The sequence below is a fragment of the Rhinoraja longicauda genome, chromosome 19, assembly GCF_053455715.1.
Source record: "Rhinoraja longicauda isolate Sanriku21f chromosome 19, sRhiLon1.1, whole genome shotgun sequence".
Lineage (NCBI taxonomy): Eukaryota > Metazoa > Chordata > Chondrichthyes > Rajiformes > Arhynchobatidae > Rhinoraja > Rhinoraja longicauda.
This window is the reverse complement of record NC_135971.1, coordinates 6,233,180-6,256,238: the sequence shown is the minus strand read 5'-3', so window position 1 is coordinate 6,256,238 and position 23,059 is coordinate 6,233,180. Positions and strand designations below refer to the sequence as shown.

At 45.4% G+C, this 23,059-nt stretch overlaps 1 protein-coding gene and 1 long non-coding RNA gene across 2 annotated transcripts in view; one reads left to right on the top strand and one right to left on the bottom strand.

The window, feature by feature from the left end:
* LOC144603037 (zinc-binding protein A33-like) overlaps positions 1 to 21,572 on the bottom strand; it is a 74,629-nt gene extending 53,057 nt beyond the window's left edge. The window contains exons 1-2 of the mRNA XM_078416168.1: positions 21,153 to 21,572; positions 20,968 to 21,063 (exon numbers count right to left, since the gene is read on the bottom strand). Of these exons, the coding sequence (XP_078272294.1) occupies positions 20,968 to 21,063; positions 21,153 to 21,572 (516 nt within the window). The remainder of the gene's footprint in view (positions 1 to 20,967; positions 21,064 to 21,152) is intronic.
* On the top strand, positions 2,917 to 19,859 carry LOC144603074 (uncharacterized). Its single transcript, XR_013548535.1, has 3 exons — positions 2,917 to 3,095; positions 4,762 to 4,868; positions 19,098 to 19,859. It is a non-coding gene; the product is annotated as an uncharacterized LOC144603074 (long non-coding RNA).
* Positions 21,573 to 23,059: the final 1,487 nt, after the last annotated feature.

The following is a 23,059-nucleotide window of genomic DNA, read 5'->3' as shown; positions in this document are numbered from 1 at the left end:
CCAAACATTACCAATACAAGTACCACAGAAGTTTTTTCAAGAGTTAAATAAATATGTGCGGAAATTTCTCTGGAAAGGTAAGATGTCAAGAATATCGTTGGAAAAATTGACATGGAAGTTTGATTCAGGAGGATTACAACTTCCGAACTTTAAGAATTATAAATGGGAAACTAAATTGATACGAGGACTGAAAGAATCTCCATTATTAAAATACTTGATCGGATTATGGAATAAGGTAAATTTTGAGGATGAAACAAAAAAATCTTTATTAGGAAAGACAACTTTGATTCAGAATAGATTGATACCTTTCACAATGGATAACCAGCTTCTATATAGGTGGCATCAAAAAGGGATTAGATATATAGGTGATTGCTTTGAAAAAGGTATATTGATGTCATTTGAACAATTGAAAAATAAATATCATATATCAAATAATTCTCTTTTCTGTTACTTTCAATTAAGAGCTTATTTAAAAGATAAATTGGGTCAAACAATGTTATTGCTGAAATCTAAGGAAATTGAAAACCTAATTCAAAAAGGACAAATAATTTTTTTTAACTTCTATTATATATAATCTAATTCAAAAAAAGGCTCCTAAACAAGGAATTCATATATCAAGGCGAAAATGGGAAACGGATTTGAATATTAATATTGATGGAACAAATTGGTCAAAACTATGCCTTGACAGTATGAAAAATACAATAAATGTTCGGTTTAGACTAGTACAATATAACTTTCTGCATCAATTATATATCACACCACAAAAATTAAAGAGAATAAATTCAAGTTTATCTGACCAATGTTTTCGGTGCAATCAAGAAATTGGTACTTTTTTTCATTCTACCTTTTTGGACAAACTTAAGAAGTTTTTTAGAACATTATCGGAATACAACTTCCATCCAACCCAAGATTTTTGTTATTGGGTGATGTTGAAGGAATAAGACCACAACTTAAAATGAATAAATATCAGAAAGAATTTATAAAAATTGCATTAGCAGTAGCCAAAAAAACTATCGCAGTTACTTGGTAATCTGATTCCTATTTAAGTATGGACCTTTGGAATAATGAAATTTCTAACTGTATCCCACTTGAAAAAATTACTTATAATTTAAGGAACAAATATGATACTTTTTTAAATATCTGGCGTCCTTATCTACAAAAGAGGGGCCTATATATATAGAAGAATTGTTCATATTCACAATGGTTCTTTTGGGAGAGATGTATATACATATACAGTTTATTCTGTTTGGAATTCCATGGGGCGTGTGCAGGACCCCCAACAACCAGGCAATCTTTAATCTTTTTTTCTTTACTTCCTTTTTCTTATTTGGGGTTAGTATAAGGGGGTGGGGGGAAGGGGGGGAGGGTTTGTTTTCTAAAAAGGTTCTGTAAAAAATAAAAACAAACAAAATTTTTTTTAAATAATAATAATAATAAAAAAAATTTCTACATTAATGACTTGGATGAAGGGATTAAAAGTACCATTAGCAAATTTGCAGATGATACAAAGCTGGGTGGTAGTGTGAGCTGTGAGGAGGATGCTATGAGGTTGCAGGGTGACTTGGACAGGTTGTGTGAGTGGGCGGATACATGGCAGATACATTTTAATGTGGATAAGTGTGAGGTTATCCACTTTGGAGGCAGATTATTATCTAAATGGTGTCAAGTTAGGAAAAGGGGAAGTACAACGAGATCTGGGTGTCCTAGTGCATCAGTCACTGAAAGGAAGCATGCAGGTACGGCAGGCAGTGAAGAAAGCCAATGGAATGTTGGCCTTCATAACAAGAGGAGTTGAGTATAGGAGCAAAGAGGTCCTTCTGCAGTTGTACACGGCCCTAGTGAGACCGCACCTGTAGTACTGTGTGCAGTTTTGGTCTACAAATTAGAGGAAGGGTATTCTTGCTGTTGAGGACGTGCAGCGTAGGTTTACTAGGTTAATTCCCGGAATGGCGGGACTGTCATATGTTGAAAGACTGGAGCGGCTAGGTTTGTATACACTGGAATTTAGAAGGATGAGAGGGGATCTTATCGAAAAATATAAGATTATTAAGTGGTTGGACACGTTAGAGGCAGGAAACATGTTCCCAATGTTGGGGGAGTCCAGAACAAGGGGCCACAGTTTAAGAATAAGGGGTAGGCCATTTAGAATGGAGATGAGGAAAAACATTTTCACTCAGAGAGTTGTGAATCTGTGGAATTCTCTGCCTCAGAAGGCAGTGGAGGCCAATTCTCTGAATGCATTTAAGAGAGAGCTGGATAGAGCTCTTAAGGAAAGAGGAGTCAAGGGGTATGGGGAGAAGGCAGGAACGGGGTACTGATTGAGAATGATCAGCCATGATCACATTGAATGGCGGTGCTGGCTCGAAGGGCCGAATGGCCTCCTCCTGCACCTATTGTCTATTGCCCATTGTATGTTCGTTCTTAGTACCTGAACTGATGTACAGCACTTGGGTCAACGTGGGTTGTTTTTAAATGTGCTATACAAATAAAAAATGACCTGGCTTGACTAAATGTACCGAGTGTTGACCACTGATTGCAAGACGTGATGCACACGACACGACACAACCCACCCTGTCCCGGCACCTTCAATAGACAATAGGTGGGGGAGGATAAGAAGGAGGAGGGGGGAGGGGGAAGTACAGCAGCACGAGCACCAATAGCAGCAGCGCTACAGCAGCACCAGAGCCCCCACCTGCGGGACACACGTGCGCGCGCCGGGGAGGATAGGGGGGGGAGGGGGAGAGTAAAGCAGCACCAGCACCAATAGCAGCAGCGCTACAGCAGCACCAATAGCAGCAGCGCTACAGCAGCACCAATAGCAGCAGCGCTACAGCAGCACCGCAGCCCCCACCTGCGGGACATGCGTGGGTGGGCGGGTGTTTGAGACAAAGGGTGGAATTTCAAGAACGAGAACTGCAGCAGGAACGATCAGCAGCACCGTCAGCGTCACAGCCTCACACGACAACAACTACGACACCGACTACAACTATAACACAACCTCCCCCGCCCCTATCTGCAGAATGAATGTGTTCCGGTGGACAGATATAAAGCAACAGCATCAACGCAACATTCACTTCACACTTTACTCCAACAAGGTAATTATAGGAAAACACTTTAATTACAAAGTATAAATAACAACGTCGGCCCCTCGCTCGCCCACTCGCTCACTCAGTCGGCGGGGACCACCTGGGCCGATATCGGGAGCTCCGGCAGCGTCTTTGCCCGCCCCCGAATCGCGGGGCTTGGGTCGTCCCGCCGCGGACCCTTCACCGTCCGGCGGGGGCTTCAATATCGGGAGCCCCGACCGTCCCGACGTGGAAACTCCAACAGCCAGACCGCGGGAGTAGACGGCAGGGGAAGAGAAAAGACATTCTATGACATTCCGTCACAGTGAGGAGGGACTGGAGGAGACTCACTGAGATGGATGTTTCTTTTTGTTTAGTGTTAGTTTATGATTGTGTAAGTGTTATTGCATTTTTATTGATTATTCTTATTGGTCTTATATTGTTGAACTGCGGGTAATTTTTCATTTCGCTGCACATTTATGTGTATGTGACAAATAAGTTGACTAGCCGGTGAGTCTGGAATTCTCTGCCACAGAAGATAGTTGAGGCCAGTTCATTGGCTATATTTAAGAGGGAGTTCGATGTGGCCCTTGTGGCTAAAGGAATCAGGGGGTATGGAGAGAAGACAGGTACGGGATACTGAGTTGAATGATCAGCCATGATCATATTGAATAGCGATGCAGGCTCGAAGGGCCGAATGGCCTACTCCTGCACCTATTTTCTATGTTTCTATTGACAGTCAGTCAGTCCCTCAGTCAGTCTATTCACAAAATGCTGGAGTAACTCAGCAGGTCAGGCAGCATCTCGGGAGAGAAGGAATGGGTGACCCTTCTTCCTCAATCAGTCAGTCACTCAGTCTGACCAAGCAAGAACCAAACGTTCGTTCTCACCTTCCACCCCACCAGCCAGCGGATCCAACAAATCATCCGCCAACATTTCCGTCACCTACAACGGGACCCCACCACTGGCCATATCTTCCCATCCCCTCTCCTCTCTGCGTTCCGCAGAGACCGTTCCCTCAGTAACTCCCTGGTCCACTCGCCCCTTCCTACCCAAACCACCGACCCAGGCAGCAGGGGGCGGTCCCGGCCAGCAGGGCTCACTCACTCACTCTCTCACTCACTCACTCACTCACTCACTCACCCACTCAGTGCCCAAACTGGATTGTCAGAGACAGAGCTACTGTTCAGTTTCAGCGACGTTACCTGAAGCTGAGGCCGTGCTGGCGGTCGGGACCGGGTCCGGTGTCGGGTCCGGTAATGAGAGTGGGTTAAACAAAATTATCTCCCCCTTCTCCCTTTTCCCCATTTCTCTCCCTTTCTCCCTTTTCCCGTTTCTCTCCCTTTTCCCGTTTCTCTCCCTTTTCCCACTTCTCTCCCTTTTCCCACTTCTCTCCCTTTTCCCACTTCTCTCCCTTTTCCCACTTCTCTCCCTTTTCCCACTTCTCTCCCTTTTCCCACTTCTCTCCCTTTTCCCATTTCTCTCCCTTTTCCCATTTCTCTCCCTTTTCCCATTTCTCTCCCTTTTCCCATTTCTCTCCCTTTTCCCATTTCTCTCCCTTTTCCCATTTCTCTCCCGTTTCCCATTTCTCTCCCTTTTCCCATTTCTCTCCCTTTTCCCATTTCTCTCCCTTTTCCCATTTCTCCCTTTTCCCATTTCTTTCCCTTTTCTCTCCCTTTTCTCTATCCCGCTTCAGCAGGGAGTTTCTCCACAGCCTGGAGTGGGTCGCTAGACGTGACTGGGACACCGCCAGGATGCGGCGCTCTCTCTGCACAGCCGGACATCTGCTGTACCTGCTGGCAGGTAGAGACATGGGGGGGAGAGAGACATGGGGGGAGAGAGAGATGGGGGGGAGAGAGGGAGAGAGAGAGGGAGAGAGAGGGAGAGAGATGGGGAGAGAGGGAAAGAGATGGGGGAGAGAGGGAAAGAGAGATAGGGAGATAGAGAGAGGGGGGGAGAGAGAGAGAATGCGAGGTGCTGTCCACAGAGTTGGGAGTGGGCAATTGTCAGTCAAACACTGTATTGGGGTAACTCAGCGGGTCGGGCCACATCTGTGGAGAGAAGGAATGGGTGACTTTTCGGATCGAGACCCTTCTCTGAAGAACCCGAAATGTCACCCATTCCTTCTCTCCACAGATGCTGCCTGACCCGCTGAGTTAGCCCAGCATTTTGTGTCTACATTCATCAGTGAAGATGTCATTTAGTGATACGACGCAGAAACAGGCCCTTCGGCCCACCGGGTACGCAGCGACCAGCGATCAGGCTGCCCTACACACACACACAAGGGAGAATCTCTAATTTTACAGAAGCCAATTAACCTACAAGCCTGTCGGTCTTGAGAGGTTTGGAGGGAATAGTGTCGGTAGTAAAGAAAGCAAACTCAATGCTAGCATTTATTTCAAGAGGGCTTGTGTACAAAAACAGTGGGTGTTATGCTGAGGCTCTATAAGGCACTGGTCAGGCCCCATTTGGAATATTGTCAGCAATTTTCGCTGTACTCGCTGGAGTTTAGAAGAATGAGGGGGGACCTCATTGAAACTTCACCGAATACTGAAAGACCTGGATAGGGTGGATGTGAAGAGGATGTTTCCACCAGTGGGAGAGTTTAGGACCAGAGGGCACAGCCTCAGAATTAAAGGACGTTCCGTCAGGAAGGAAGGGGGCGGCATGGTAGCGCAGCGGTAGAGTTGCTGCTTTACAGCGAATGCAGCGCCGGAGACTCAGGTTCGATCCTGACTACGGGTGCTGCACTGTAAGTAGTTTGTACGTTCTCCCCGTGACCTGCGTGCGTTTACTCCGAGAACTTCGGTTTACTCCCACACTCCAAAGACGTAGAGGTATGTAGGTTAATTGGCTGGGTAAATGTAAAAATTGTCCCTAGTGGGTGTAGGATAGTGTTAATGTACGGGGATCACTGGGCGGCACGGACTTGGAGGGCCGAAAAGGCCTGTTTCCGGCTGTATATATATGATATGATATGAGATGAGGAGGAATTTATTTAGTCAGAGGGTGGTGAATAGAAACATAGAAAATAGGTGCAGGAGTAGGCCATTCGGCCCTTCGAGCCTGCACCGCCATTCGATATGATAATGGCTGATCAACCAGCTCAGTAACCTGTACCTGCCTTCTCTCCATACCCCCTGATCCCTTTAGCCACAAGGGCCACATCTAACTCCCTCTTAAATATAGCCAATGAACTGGCCTCAACTACCTTCTGTGGCAGAGAATTCCACAGACTCTGTGTGAAGAAATGTTTTCTCATTTCGGTCCTAAAAGACTTCCCCCTTATCCTTAAGATGTGACCCCTGGTTCTGGACTCCCCCAACATCGGGAACAATCTTCCCGCATCTAGCCTCTCCAACCACTTAAGAATTTTATATGTTTCTATAAGATCCCCCCTCAGTCTTCTAAATTCCAGCGAGTACAAGCCTAGTCTATCTAGTCTTTCTTCAAATGAAAGTCCCGCCATCCCAGGGATCAATCTGGTGAACCTTCTCTGTACTCCCTCTAAGGCAAGAACGTCTTTCCTCAGATTAGGAGACCAAAACTGCACACAATACTCCAGGTGCGGTCTCACCAGTGCCCTGTACAACTGCAGTAGAACCTCCCTGCTCCTAAACTCAAATCCTCTTGCTATGAATGCCAACATACCATTCGCTTTCTTCACTGCCTGCTGCACCTGCACACTTGCTTTCAATGACTGGTGCACCACGACACCCAGGTCACATTGCATCTCCCCTTTTCCTAATCGGTCACCATTCAGGTAATACTCTGCTTTCCTGTTCTTGCCGCCAAAGTGGATAACCTCACATTTATCCACATTATATTGCATCTGCCATGCATTTACCCACTTGCCTAATCTATCCAAGTCACTCTGCAGCCTCCTAGCATCCTCCTCGCAGCTAACACTGCCACCCAGCTTCGTGTCATCTGCAAACTTAGAGATGTTGCATTCAATCCCCTCGTCCAAATCATTAATATACACTGTAAATAACTGGGGTCCCAGCACTGAGACTTGCGGTACCCCACTAGTCACTGCCTGCCATTCCGAAAAGGACCCGTTTATTCCTACTCTTTGCTTCCTGTCCGCCAACCAATTCTCTATCCTCCTCAACACTGAACCCTCAATACCGTGTGCTTTAAGTTTGTACACCAATCTCTTATGTGGGACCTTGTCGAAGGCCTTCTGAAAGTCCAGATACAACACATCGACTGGTTCTCCCTTATCCACTCTACTAGTTACATCCTCGAAAAATTCTATAAGATTCGTCAGACATGATTTGCCTTTTGTAAATCCATGCTGACTTTGTCCGATGATTTCACCACTTTCCAAATGTGATGCTATCACATCTTTAATAACTGATGTGTGGGATGCAAAGAATCTGTGGGATTCTTTGCCACAGACAGCTGTGGAGGCCACAAGTCAGTGGACTTGGTCTCCATATTTGAGGAAGGATATTCTTGCCATTGAGGGCATGCAGCGTAGGTTTACTCGGTTCATTCCCGGAATGGCGGGACTATCATATGTTGAAAGACTGGAGCAACTAGGCTTGTATACACTGGAATTTAGAAGGATGAGAGGAGATCTTATCGAAACGTATAAGATTATTAAGGGGTTGGACAGGTTAGAGGCAGGAAACATGTTCCTAATGTTGGGGGAGTCCAGAACAAGGGGCCACAGTTTAAGAATAAGGGGTAGGCCATTTAGAACTGAGATGAGGAACAACTTTTTCAGTCAGAGAGTTGTGAATCTGTGGAATTCTCTGCCTCAGAAGGCAGTGGAGGCCAATTCTCTGAATGCATTCAAGAGAGAGCTGGATAGAGCTCTTAAGGATAGCGGAGTCAGGGGTATGGGGAGAAGGCAGGAAAGGGATACTGATTGAGAATGATCAGCCATGATCACATTGAATGGCAGTATTGGCTCGAAGGGCCGAATGGCCTCCTCCTGCACCTATTATCTATTGGATATTTTTAAGGCAGAGATAGATAAATTGTTGGTCAGTGCGGGTGTCAGGGGTTATCGCGAGAACCATATAACCATATAACAATAACAGCACGGAAACAGGCCCGTTCGGCCCTACCAGTCCACGCCGACCACTTTCTCTGACCTAGTCTCATCTACCTGCTCTCAGACCATAGCTCTCCAATCCCCTCCCATCCATATACCTATACAATTTACTCTTAAATAATAAAATCGAGCCTGCCTCCACCACTTCCACCGGAAGCTCATTCCATACAGCCACCACCCTCTGAGTGAAGAAGTTACCCCTCATGTTACCCCTAAACTTTTGTCCCTTAATTCTGAAGTTATGTCCCCTTGTTGAAATCTTCCCCACTCTCAAAGGGAAAAGCCTACCCACGTCAACTCTGTCCGTCCCTCTTAAAATTTAAAAAACCTCTATCAAGTCCCCCCTCAACCTTCTACGCTCCAAAGAATAAAGACCCAACCTGTTCAACCTCTCTCTGTAGCCCAAGTGCTGAAACCCAGGCAACATTCTAGTAAATCTCCTCTGTACCCTCTCCATTTTGTCGACATCCTTCCTATAATTTGGCGACCAGAACTGCACACCATACTCCAGATTCGGCCTCACCAATGCCCTGTACAATTTTAACATTACATCCCAACTTCTATATTCGATGCTCTGATTTATAAAGGCAAGCATACCAAACGCCTTCTTCACCACCCTATCCACATGAGATTCCACCTTCAGGGAACAATGCACAGTTATTCCCAGATCCCTCTGTTCCACTGCATTCCTCAATTCCCTACCATTTACCCTGTACGTCCTATTTTGATTTGTCCTACCAAAATGCAGCACCTCACACTTATCAGCATTAAGCTCCATCTGCCATCTTTCAGCCCACCCTTCCAAAAGGCCCAAGTCCATCTGTGGACTTTGAAAACCTACTTCATTATTAACTACACCCCCTATCTTAGTATCATCTGCATATTTACTAATCCAATTTGCCACACCATCATCCAGATCATTAATGTAAATGACAAACAACAGTGGACCCAACACAGATCCCTGGGGTACTCCACTAGACACTGGCCTCCAACCTGACATACAGTTGTCAACCATTACCCTCTGGTATCTCCCATTCAGCCATTGTTGAATCCATCTTGCAACCTCACTATTAATACCCAACGATTTAACCTTCTTAATCAACCTTCCATGTGGAACCTTGTCAAATGCCTTACTGAAGTCCATATAGACAACATCCACAGCCTTGCCCTTATCAATTTCCCTGGTAACCTCTTCAAAAAATTCAAGAAGATTAGTCAAACATGACCTTCCAGGCACAAATCCATGTTGACTGTTTCTAATCAAGCCTTGTTTATCCATGTGATTATATATATTGTCCCTAAGTATCTTTTCCATTAATTTTCCCACCACAGACGTCAAACTAACAGGTCTATAATTGCTAGGTTTACTTTTAGAAACTTTTTTAAACAAAGGCACAATATGCGCAATGCGCCAATCTTCCGGCACCATCCCCGTTTCTAATGACGTTTGAAATATTTCCGTCATAGCCCCTGCTATTTCTGCACTACCTTCCCTCAATGTCCTAGGGAATATCCTATCAGGACCTGGAGAGTTATCTGCTTTTATATTTTTCAAAAGTGTCCGTACCTCCTCTTCTTTGATCCTCATAATTTCCATCACTACTCTATTTGTTTCGCTTACCTCACATAATTCAATATCCTTCTCCTCGGTGAATACCGAAGAAAACAAATTGTTTAATATCTCCCCCATTTCTTCCGGCTCAGCACATAGCTGTCCACTCTGACTCTCTAATGGACTAATTTTATCCCTCGCTATCCTTTTGCTATTGACATATCTGTAGAACCCCTTGGGGTTTACTTTTACATTACTTGCCAAAGCTACCTCATATCTTTTTTTTGCTTTTCTAATTACATTCTTTATATTCCTCAAGAACCTCATTTACTCCCTGCCGCTTATATTTATTGTATATCTCCCTCTTTTTCCGAACCAAGTGTCCAATTTCCCTGGAAAACCACGGCTCTTTCAAATTATTATTCTTTCCTTTCTACCGAACAGGGACATAAAGACTCTGTACTCTCAAAATTTCACCTTTAAATATCCTCCATTTCTCTATTATATCCTTTTCATAAAACAAAATGTCCCATTTCACTCCTTTTAAATCCTTTCTCATCTCCTCAAAATTAGCCTTTCTCCAATCCAAAATCTCAACCCTTGGTCCAGATTTGACCTTCTCCATAATTATATTGAAACTAATGGCATTGCGATCACTAGACCCAAAGTGCTCCTCAACACATACCTCCGTCACCTGACCCATCTAATTTCCCAACAGGAGGCCCAACACTGCCCCTTCTCTGGTAGGTACCTCTACGTATTGCTGCAAAAAACTATCCTGCACACATTTTACAAACTCCAAACCATCCAGCCCTTTTACAGAATGTGATTCCCAATCTATGTGCGGAAAATTGAAATCACCCACAATCACTACTCTGTGCTTACTACTAATATCTGCTATCTCCTTACATATTTGCTCTTCCAATTCTCGTTCCCCATTTGGCGGTCTATAATACACCCCAATAAGTGTTGCTAAGCCTTTCTCATTTCTGAGTTCCACCCAAACAGCCTCCCTAGTCGAGCCTTCAAATCTATCCTGCCAGAGCACTGCTGTGATATCTTCCCTGACAAGCAATGCAACACCTCCACCTCTTGCCCCTCCGATTCTATCACATCTGAAGCAATGAAATCCTGGAATATGTAATTGCCAATCGCAACCATCCTGCAACCACGTTTCACTGATCGCCACAACATCATACTTCCAGATGTCAATCCAGGCTCTAAGCTGATCCACCTTTCTTACAATGCTCCTAGCATTAAAATATACACATTTAAGGGACCCATCACCTCTTATTCTCAGTTTATTTCTTTTCACTTCTTTCTCTCCTACATGTTGGGGCTGAGTGTTTCCCTTCTCTGCCTCCTGCCTCACACACTGCCTATTAGCTATCTGTATTTGAGTCCCTCCCCCCAACCATACTAGTTTAAAGTCTCCGCAGTTGCCTTAGCAAATCTCCCCGCCAGGATATTGGTTCCCCTCAGGTTCAGGTGCAACCCGTCCTTTTTGTACAGGTCATACTTCCCCCAGAAGAGGTCCCAATGATCCAGAAACTTGAATCCCTGCACCAGTCCCTCAGCCACGCATTTATCTTCCACCTCACTCCATTCCTATTCTCACTATCGCATGGCACAGGCAGTAAGCCTGAGATTATCACTTTGGAGGTCCTTTTCTTTAACTCTCTTCCTAACCCCCTAAATTCTCCTTTCAGGACCTCTTCCCTTTTCCTACCTATATCGTTGGTACCTATATGTACCCCGACATCTGGCTCCTCTCCCTCCCTTTTCAGGATATCTTGGACACGTTCAGATACATCCCGGACCCTGGCACCAGGAAGGCAAACTACCATCCGGGTCTCCTGACTGTGTCCACAGAATCGCCTATCTGACCCCCTCACTATAGAGTCCCCTATCACTATCGCTCTCCTCTTCCTTTCCCTAACCTTCTGAGCAACAGGGCCGTACTCCGTGCCAGAGGCCCGGGCGCTGTCGCTACCCCCAGGTAGGCTGTTCCCCCCAACAGTACTTAAACAGGAGTATTTATTGCCAAGGGGTACAGCCACTGGGGTACTCTCTAGTCCCTGCCTCTGCTCCTTGCTCCTCCTAACCGTGACCCACTTGTCTACCTCCCGTGGTCTTGGAGTGACCACCTCTCTATAACTCCTCTCTATAACCTCCTCACTCTCCCTGACCAGACGGAGGTCATCAATCTGCCGCTCCAGGTTCCTAATACGGTCCCTTAGGAGCCCCGTCTCGTCGCACCTGGCCCAGATGTGGATGTCTGGAAGACTATCAGACTCCCAGATTCCCCACATCCGACACCCAGAACAATAAACTGCCCTGGCACTCATACTCCCCCTTAACTGGGGTTACTCCCAATCAGCTGATTCCTCTAATCCGCTTCCACCAATCAGCTGCTCCCTCCCGTCCGCGCTACTTTTTCAAATGGAACATTGCAGAACGGCTCCTGGGCCTCTGGTAAGCAAGGGCTTCGCGCTCCTTTTTAAACTTACCGCCCGGACGCTGCACCAGCCGCTCCCTCCTCTCCAACGGCTGCTGGGCCGTTGTATCTCCAATCTAAACTGAAGCAAACTAAACTGCTGTCTCCCCGTTCAGTAGATTTCAAAAGAATTCAAAAGCAATCTGTACAGTCCAAGTAATTTTGAGTTTATTTCAATTACAGTATTGGAAGCAACAATGCACATCATTCAAATAAACGCGATCTTTCAATTAGCTTGTCGTGTGTGTCAATGGCTGTGTACATTTTCCAAATCACTGAAGTAACATGAACTGTATCTATTACATTGAACTAGTCATTGAACGGAGTTAATAATACCGTAACGACTTTTGACCAGAAGGGTCCAATCGCATTACATTTTAAAAATATTTTCACAAAAGTAATTTCTGTTCCGTTGCCGGACGCGGTTAGCGCGTTAAAATGAACGGATCGACAGCTCTGATTCCACTTGCTGTTTATTTCTCTCTTCCCACATTTACATTCCCCCTGGTTTTATTTCCGCGCTCACTGGGGTTTTTACGGCGCGGAATTTGGGGATTAAATGGGAGCCGTTCAGCGCCGACCTGTTGTCTACCGGGTTTCTGCCCCACAGCCCCTGAGCCCCGCTCCTGACGCCGGTCCCGGGACACGACCCTTTTACACACCCGGAGCGGAACCGGAGCAGATTCTCAGCCAGTTTCCATCCCAAAGCCAGAAAAATGGATAAAGTTTCTCCGTGAATTTATTCCCAGTGAAGGTGTGGAGATGGGACTTGGTGTTCGCGTCGTAAAATGAAACTGTCCCGGACTCGTAACTGAGATAAACTCCCACCCTCCCGGGGATGGGACGGGCGGGGAGACGGGATGGAGGGGAGGTGAATGCTTCAAACTTGTTACCCCCCCGCCTGATGCTCCAGACTCCAGTCTCCGGGGTCAGTGTGTCCTCTCCCTTCCTCTCCACAGACTCTGCGGCGACTCCCAGACCCCAGACCCGACTCCCCGCCACCTCCACCTCCCAGTAATGTCTCCCCGATGTGAATCCCTCCGATCCCAGCACACACTCCCAGTGTGTAAACCTCTTCCCGGTGTCAGGGAGACTCCTCCGGGTCCCGGTCAGTCTCACCCTCTTCCGATCCTCAGACACCTCGAGCCGCGCATGCGCTGTTTCCCCATCCAGGGTGACGGAGACTGGGGGGAGAAGCAGAGAATCAGAGAGTCCCCGGGGGTCGGGGGGAGACTCGGGCAGCGCGGCCCCGGGACCGGGGGAGAGGCCGCTCGGCCTCAGGCACAGGCGGGCGGACAACTGAAACCCTGCCCGGGGTTTCACCCACAACCACATCGGGTGGACAACAGACATCTCTCCCGGAGTTTTTAATCCAGGGATGGAGAGGGGGAATGTCGTGAGGTGGGGGAGGGTGGACGGGGAGGACGAGACCGGAGAGTGAGGAGGATTGGGAGATTGCGGTGGGGATGGAGGAATGAAGCGGATTATTCAGATATGGAGGCAGTTTGGAGCCTATGGAGGCAAGAGGGTACTTGAGGTGAGCGGTGATTTGAGGTTGTTAAAGGGGAGGTAGATGTGTGGGGTGGAGTTGCCTTGATCACAGTGAAAGGGGGCAGACGTGAGGGGCCAGATGACCTGCTCCTGTTTCGTTGAGTGGAAGGTGAGAGAGAGCGAGGGGTGGCTTGGACCATGGAAGGAAGCCGAGGTTGAATGATCGGGTGTTGGACAGAATGGGTGGAGACCTGTGGTTGTGGGGTCGTTGAAAGAGAGCGGATTCACGGGTGGATTTGATGGGTGTGTACAACTAATGCACTGATCTCATTGTGAACCAATATATGAACTTCACTGAGGGACTTGACAATGTTCCGCATGTAAGCCTGCTCCGGAAAGCGAAGGCAGGTGGGATCCAAATGGAACCACAATTGGCTTGGTGGTTGGAGGTAGAAGGTAGCGGTAAAAGGATGATTTTTCTGCTTGGAGGTTTGTGACTGGTGGTGTGCAGCAGAGATCGGCGCTGCAAGCTTTGCTGTTCATGTTATATGTCCATGGCTTGGATGTGAATGTGGGAGGTGTGATTAGTAAGTTTGTGGAGGAAGCAAAAATTGTGGATAGCGGGGAAGGTTGTCAAAGTCAATAGACAATAGACAATAGGTGCAGGAGTAGGCCATTCAGCCCTTCGAGCCAGCACCGCCATTCAATGCGATCATGGCTGATCACTCTCAATCAGTACACCATTCCTGCCTTCTCCCCATACCCCCTCACTCCGCTATCCTTAAGAGCTCTATCCAGCTCTCTCTTGAAAGCATCCAACGAACTGGCCTCCACTGCCTTCTGAGGCAGAAAATTCCACACCTTCACCACTCTCTGACTGAAAAAGTTCTTCCTCATCTCCGTTCTAAATGGCCTACCCCTTATTCTTAAACTGTGGCCCCTTGTTCTGGACTCCCCCAACATTGGGAACATGTTTCCTGCCTCTAATGTGTCCAATCCCCTAATTATCTTATATGTTTCAATAAGATCCCCCCTCATCCTTCTAAATTCCAGTGTATAGAAGCCTAATTGCTCCAGCCTTTCAACATACGACAGTCCCACCATTCCGGGAATTAACCTAGTGAACCTACGCTGCACGCCCTCAATAGCAAGAATATCCTTCCTCAAATTTGGAGACCAAAACTGCACACAGTACTCCAGGTGCGGTCTCACCAGGGCCCGGTACAACTGTAGAAGGACCTCTTTGCTCCTATACTCAACTCCTCTTGTTACGAAGGCCAACATTCCATTGGCTTTCTTCACTGCCTGCTGTACCTGCATGCTTCCTTTCAGTGACTGATGCACTAGGACACCCAGCTCTCGTTGAACATCCCCTCTTCCTAACTTGACACCATTCAGATAATAATCTGCCTTTCTATTCTTACGTCCAAAGTGAATAACCTCACACTTTGTCTGCAGCAGGATGCAGGGTAATTACCTAAACCTTATTCGCATGCAGAGATATCAAATCACGAGAGTGCAGGTTTATCTTGAGAGCAAGGAATTTTAAAATGGATCTGAGTGGTATGTTTTCTTTACACTGGTAGTGGTGATATCTGGAACATGCTACAGAGGAGTGGGTGGAGTGAGATACAATCACTAGATTTGAGTTATTTAAAGAGGTGAGGTGTAGAAGAATACCGATGGAATTTGGGCAAATCAATTCGTATAGCTGAGGAAAAGGTGGTCATGGATGCGATGGGTCGAAGAGCCTGACTCTGTGATGTAGCTCTCAGCTCCAAGAGCACTGAATGACTGATTCTCCACAGCCACCGCTGCAGGGAATTCCAAAGGTTCCCCAGTCTCTGTGTGCAGTAATGCCTCCTGACCTCTGTGCTACACGGTGCGGCCCACATTCTGAGAGGGTGCCCGCTCTCTCCAGAACCCTCAGACAGGGGAAACATCCTCCCAGCATCCAGCCCACTGAGCCCTGCAAGAACTCTGTGTTTCACTGAGATCTCCTCCAATGCACCTGAACTCTTGAGGACACAGGCCTAGTCTCCTCAATCTCACCCCGCACAGCAAAATCATTCTGCCAGGGACAAGTATTGTTGATCTTCACTGCGTTTCCTCTGCATCCAGTCTGTCAATTTATCGGTACGCAGGAGCGTAGGAACACAAGAAAACCGGAGCATGATTTGGATCTGCTCCTCAGGCTTGCCCCTCGATTCAATGTGATACTTAAAGATGTCAGAAACAAGAACAATGGAAAAGGTATAAGCTTTACCTTGCTTGATGGCATCAGATGTTTCAGCCAATACCGTGTTGTACAAAAAAGGAGTTTCAAACTTTTCAATCAGTAAGTTACCATCTACCACCGACTGTGGTTTGGCTTCATCATGAAACCTGCAAATATTTAACAGCTGGTTATAAACTGAGCATTAGAAATATATTGGGCTGTTCAACAAAAATTTACAATGTTTCCATCAAGAGCATGTCCTACCTTCGCTTGCGACCAGCTTCCCCCTGAAAGAAATAAAACACAAATCTCAATTGACTGAAACCGTCCTCATCCCGACAGCGGGAATTTCACCAAAATTCTACAACCCTCTGATAAATTCCCATTTCCCAACTATTATCGCCACTGTCATGCAGATATAAAGTGGATATTGCCGTGGAGGCCTAGAACGATGGGGGAAAGAACAAGGAATGTTCATGAGAATGACGCCATAACTAAGAGGATGGAATTCAATGCAAAGATAGACACAAAAAACTGGAGTAACTCAGCGGGACAGGCAGCATCTCTGGAGAGAAGGAATGGGTGAAGTTTCAGGTCAAGACACTTCTTCAGACTTCGGGTCTCGACCCGAAACATCAACCATTCCTTCTCTCGAGAGATGCTGCCTGTCCCACTGAGTCACTCCAGGTTTTTGTGTCTATCTTCGGTTTAAACCAGCATCTGTAGTTCCTTCTGACACAGAACTCAATGCAAAGACTGGGCTGGTCGTGGGATTTCATCTGGAGAATATGTCAGGAAAGATGATATAGGATTTAAAATTATCAGTGGATTTAAATGGGTGTGGGTGAAATAATATCTCTACTTGTGGGGAGACCAAATATCAAAGCTCAAATGTAATGTCAACTTCAATAAATACCGAAAGGAATGCAGTCATGAGAACATGAAAGTCACTTGCATTGGAGGGACTGAGGCCAAGAGCAGAGATAATTTAAGCACAAGCGGGATAAACACGTGAGCACTCCTGGAATTCGGAGTATTGTTACATGGTGTGGTGAGTAGATGGGAGGGATGTTGAGTGGAGCAGAAATCTTGACTGGATAGGATGGGCCGAATGTCCTGTCTATGATGTAGAATTGGAGGCCATTCTATGGTGAACAAAGGTGGATAAAACAAACAGAGCAAATTACCCCAAGGTGACCACCCACTGCTGATGGGAACTGAATATAGATGATCAATCTGCTGTGTGCGCCACGTTCTAGATTTCAGTGTTAATCCCCACAATGTGGTCATGGCTGATCTAGCCCAGGACTGAACGCCTCCGCTTTGTCCCATTCCCTTTGATTTCAGTTCCCCGAATTTTCAAATATGTATCTTCCTCTGGTATAAATACGTCCAACAGGTGAAACCTCTCAGAGCCTGTGGGTTGGAGAATCCCAGAGATTTACTGCCTTCTGTTCATTCGTGTTCCTTAGGATCAGATATATAATCAGCCATCGTAGTTCTGAACTCCACAGAATACAAACACTTCTCTACATTCTGGCCAGGCAGTCCTGAGATCCCATAGATTATGCGGGAGGCCAATTAGTTTGGGGACAACTACAACTGGAACAGATGAAACATTTACCCAGTTCCCAATTACTGGTAAAGGCAGCATTTATTTCAGAAACATCCCCCACCATGTTGTCTGTGCACTTTCACTTCGCCAAACTGTAGTGTAACCCCTCACCTTCAGAAACACCACATTGTCCTTTTGATCCATCTGCTGCTGCAACTTAAAGAGTTCCTCCTGAATGGAATTTAAATTCTCATCAATTTCTCGAAGATTTTTCTCCATTGCATTTAGAATCTTCTTCTCTTCCTCCCGGATATCTGCCAGTCCTCGCTGCTCTTTCTCAGTGAGAATCTGGTGCAGTTCAGCAAACTTGGATTTGATCTTAGACTGAAGGTTGTGTGACTGTTCCTGTGAAATGAAAGGTGAAGATCAATATTTCATCAATATCTCAAAGTGTGGAGTCATGCATTTTGGTGGTAGGAATAAAGACATAGATCAATAGTAAGGAAAGCAAACTCTGTGCCAGCATTTATTTCAAGAGGCCTTGTATACAAAAGCAGGGATGTGATGTTGAGGCTCCATAAGGCGCTGGTAAGGCCGCATTTGTGATATTTTGAGCAATTTTGGGCACCATATCTGTGGAAAGATGTGCTGGCTCTGAAGAGGGTCCAGAGGAGGTTTACAAGAATGAGCCCAGGAATGAGTGGGTTAACCTATGATGAGCATTTGTTAGCACTGGGCCAGTACTCGCTGGAGTTTCAGAGAATGAGGGGGACCTAATTAAAACATACAGAATAGTGAAAGGCTTGGATAGAGTGGATGTGGAGAGGATGTTTCCACTAGTGGGAGAATCCAGGACTCAAAACCATAGCCTCAGAATTAAAGGAAGCTAATTTAGGAAGATGAAGAGAAATTTCTTTGGTCAGAGGGTGGTGAATCTGTGGATTGTTTTTGCCACAGAAGGCTATGGATATTTTTATGGCAAAGATAGATTCTTGATTAGTACAGGTTTCAGAGATTATGGTGAGAAGGCAGGAGAATGGGGTAAGGAGGGAGAGATAGGTCAGCTATGATTGAATGGAGGCGTAGATGCGATGGGCGAAATGGCCTCATTCTACTCCTATTCCTTATGACTTTAATTCCCTGCCGCCTATTCCTTTTCACGTACCCATTAATTCTCATTCATCCGCCCACCACCCACCTCCGCAGGGATAATTTACAGTCACGGATTGACCTTTGAACCAGCATGTATTGGGCACCAAAGGTACTAGAGGAGCAAGATAGACCACCCGACACTTAAAACCGTAGTTGGTCATGGGTAAATTTCAGCGCTATTTTAGTAAACAGATTCTGTGTGCCAGACTGGGCTGTGTTCACAACTCTCTGTGATTTGTTCATATATAAAATGTTTGCAAACAATTATTTTTGTTATTCTTCTTGGATAAGTTGATGGTTGACACCTATGACTATTTCTTGATGAGTTGCTGCTTCGTGATCTTTAAAATTTGCATGTTACTGATTGAATATTTGCACTAGAGATCCATTCTATCTGTATCAGGCCAATTGATTATATTTAATAAACTGTTCTTCTTTGCTTTCTCTGTTAATTTTATTTTCATCTCCACGAGCTGTATCTCTTTTTGTTTTATTTTAGAAAGTCATGGAAGCAGAGATTTGGAATTTGCAAACAATAGAACTCGACTGTATCCACAATATAATCGAAAAGACATTTAACTTTATAATTAGAGCCAAGAAAATTTGAATTGGTGAATTGATTAATTAAAAATCCTTGACAGCCACTAAAATGACCAATGCTGCCTGATGTGGTACAGAGCACGAATCCAATTCAAATAGACACAGTGATGGAGTAAGTCACCGGGTCAGGCAGCATCTCTGGAGAAAAAGGATGGGTGATGTTTCATGTTGGGACCCTTCTTCAGACAAAGGAGGGAAGGTGAAGTGCTGGTATAAATCAGGACATGATCATTTCATTGGTTAGCTGATATGTGAAACAGTGCAACCCTGTATATCTTGCACACAAAATGATGTAAAACTTACCATGAATGACAGAAATAAAAGGTGTTATCCTTGTTTTATGAAATTCATTTTTGAATGATGTAAAATTGAAGGGGGTGCAATATACTGCTTACCCACAAATGTATCGTTATGAGATATTCACATTTAAAAAATCCATTAATCACAACAAAACCTAGAAGGTGCCTATGTTATTTGACCAACTTATCGGTTAAATTTAAATATGATTTTTTTACAGGTTGTAGGGTAGAGGGTAAGTATCGTGTCAATGCCTATAACTCATTTTTCACAAAACTGAGGGTTAGCACTATATTGCACCGACCCCCTCAATTATATGTTAAATTCAAAACTAAACTATGGTGGTAATGTACATTATTCATGTCTAAAGCTAGCACTTCTGTATAAGTGTAGGTATGTATGCATTACATTTTATTACACTAATGTAGAATGAAAATAATGGAAAAAAATCTTAATATGTGTTCATAGTTATTTTATTCACAATATTAGGATTTCTGGAAATAAGTTTGATGTCACTGATTGCGAATGTGTACGGGTAGGCCCTAATGAAATGCATGTGAGAGAACAGTGAACATGATAGGGAGAACCATGCGCTGAGAAGTGTGTGAATGACTGATTTTATATTTGTATATATATTTGTATATATTGGGTACAGAGAAAAAAAGAGAGAGAGAGAGAGAGATTGAAAGTAAAAAGGTTGCTAAACAAATAATTAGAGGAAATCACTAGAAAGTAACTAGATATATATCTATGTATACCATAAAGGTTGAATCGCCTTTATGGTTTATGTACATCATTTGAAAAATAAGATGAAAAGAGAAATAGAGCGTTGCTTTAAATCAAAGTTGCTTCTGATCCACGAGAAGGAACTTTGAGATCTATTTATCTCCATCTTGCCTCTCACACACAAACAAACACACATTCATATCTATACCTATATATATATATATAAGTAAAATTTGTGCTGAGTGTGTGTTTGAGCAATACAAGGGAAACTGCACAAAAGAGGGGACTGGGGAGGAAGGATGGGAGGGACATGGGCAGAAACAGTAAGAAAATAAAATCAGAGAAATTTAGCAGGGGGAAAACATTTTAAAATAAAAATAACAATAAAATGTGGGTTGATAGATGAAATATTTTCTGCACTTTGATGGGATCATCACACATACTGTTCCCTCACAACACTGATTACACAGCGAGAGGCGGGTTTTGCTTACTAAAATGACGTTACGTACTACACTTCAGTAGACGCGATTTCGACGGAGTGGTTTGGTGGGGACGTGGAAGGAATCCGCCGCGGTCACAGGGAGAAGGCGTGAACCACACGGGCAGCGCCCGAGGTCAGGATCGAACTCGCTCACCAGAACTAGGAGACAGCAGCACTACTTGTGTCACTGCGCTGCCCTGTTATTACACGCATCACAGGGATCAAACCTGCACAAGATCAGGAAATCGAAACTTAAAAGCCTCACCAGAACTCCAGAAATCTTCTCTTTCTGTTGCTGCTCCATTTGCTGGATCCCTGATTTATATTTTGTGAGAGACTGGATGGAAGATTTCACCTGATCCTGGAATTGTGTTTGGGAATCAGAAAATTAAATGGTTGAACAGTAAAAATTGAATTAAAATGATGTGATTAAAATCGGTTTGCTTTTACCTTGTGGTTTTCAACAGCTTCTTTAACCGGCATGAAGCTGTGAAACTTGTGTTCCCGCCCAGCTGCACAAACCACACAGATCAGCTTCTTATCAGTTTCACAAAACAACTTCAGTTCTTCCTGATGTTCCTCGCAGTGAAGTTTACTTTCCTTCTCTGGAATTATTTCCCGATTCAGGCTCACTGCTCGAGCTTTCTCAGCCAGTCTCGCCAAGGCCCGATTCACCCTGAGGGTGCGGTCTGTAAACACCTCTCTACATTCCGGGCAGGAGTTTCTCCCCTCCTTGTCCCAACTCTGTGTGATACAGGAGCGGCAGAAGTTGTGCCCGCAGTCCAGTATAACCGGATCGGTGAAGAAATCCAGGCAGATGGGACAAACTGCCTCCTCGGTTAAACTATCGACCTGATCTTTCGAAGCCATTTGAACTCCGCCACTTCCTGGTTCAAAACGCGTTCCCTTTCGCGCAGCTGCTGAACCCTTGCAGTATCGGGGCACGGCTGAGGGGAGGCGGAGCTCAGCCCCGTCAATCACAGCCCTGACCAGCAAGTGGATGTTATATGCAACAAGCTGCGGGTAAATTTCATTCCCTTAAACTAAACACATCAGTGTTTCCCATCGTGAATTGTTCATTATATTAGGCTGCACAATGATATTATATCCACAGCAAACACTGTTATTTCATTTAACAGTCTCATGTGCAAACTTGAATTCAACTCAATGAGCCAATTATACTCGATTGTCACATGACCCATGGGACCGTGAAATGCTTTGCTTTTGCATGAAATCCGGTAAAATACAGACCTCCCCCAGGCAGTACAGAGAGAGTCGCCACGTTTCTGGGGCCACCAAAGTTGCGGGATGTTTATGGAACAGTCTATATTTTCCCGCAGCGGCGAACCAGGTCCCGCCGCACGAGGCAGCAGGCGCCCCCGCGCCGCCCCCCTTCCTTCTCGGCTCTGACGGGACGACATGGATTTTAGCTCAGTGGGGGCAAGTTTCAAGGAGATGTGCGGGTCATGTTTTATTACACAGGGTGGTGGGTGCCTGGAACGCGCTGCTGGAGTGGTGGTAGACACATAAGGGAGAGGCATTGCGTAGTCTAATGTGGGCTGAAGGGACTGATCTTGTTCGATGTGACCATCAACTAAACCGACAGGTTCATTATAGCTCCCATTCCCAGCTCCTCCCCCACAACCATTGGGTTCTTCAACCGACCTGCAGTGCCCGCGTTTGGCCCATATCCCTCCAAACCTGCCCTATCCATGTATCTGTCCAACTACTTCGTTAACGTTGTGATAGTCCCTTCCCAAATTCCTCCTACTGGATAATCTCGATACAGATTTTTTTTCCTACGTTGGGGGAGTCCAGAACCAGGGGCCACAGTCTAAGAATAATGGGGAGGCCATTTAAAACTGAGGTGAGAAGGAACTTTTTCACCCAGAGAGTTGTGAATTTGTGGAATTCTCTGCCACAGAAGATAGTGGAGGCCAATTCACTGGATGAATTTAAAAGAGATTTAGATAGAGCTCTAGAGGCTGGTGGAATCAAGGGATATGGGGAGAATGCAGGCACAGGTTACTGATTGTGGATGATCAGCTATGATTACAATGAATTGCAGTGCTGGCTCGAAGGGCCAAATTGCCTTCTCCTGCACAGATATATAGACAATAGACAATAGGTGCAGGAGGAGGCCATTCGGCCCTTCGAGCCAGCACCGCCATTCAATGTGATCATGGCTGAGCATTCTCAATCAGTACCCCGTTCCTGCCTTCTCCCCATACCCCCTGACTCCGCTATCCTTAAGAGCTCTATCCAGCTCTCTCTTGAATGCATTCAGAGAATTGGCCTCCACTGCCTTCTGAGGCAGAAAATTCCACAGATTCACAACTCTCTGACTGAAAAAGTTT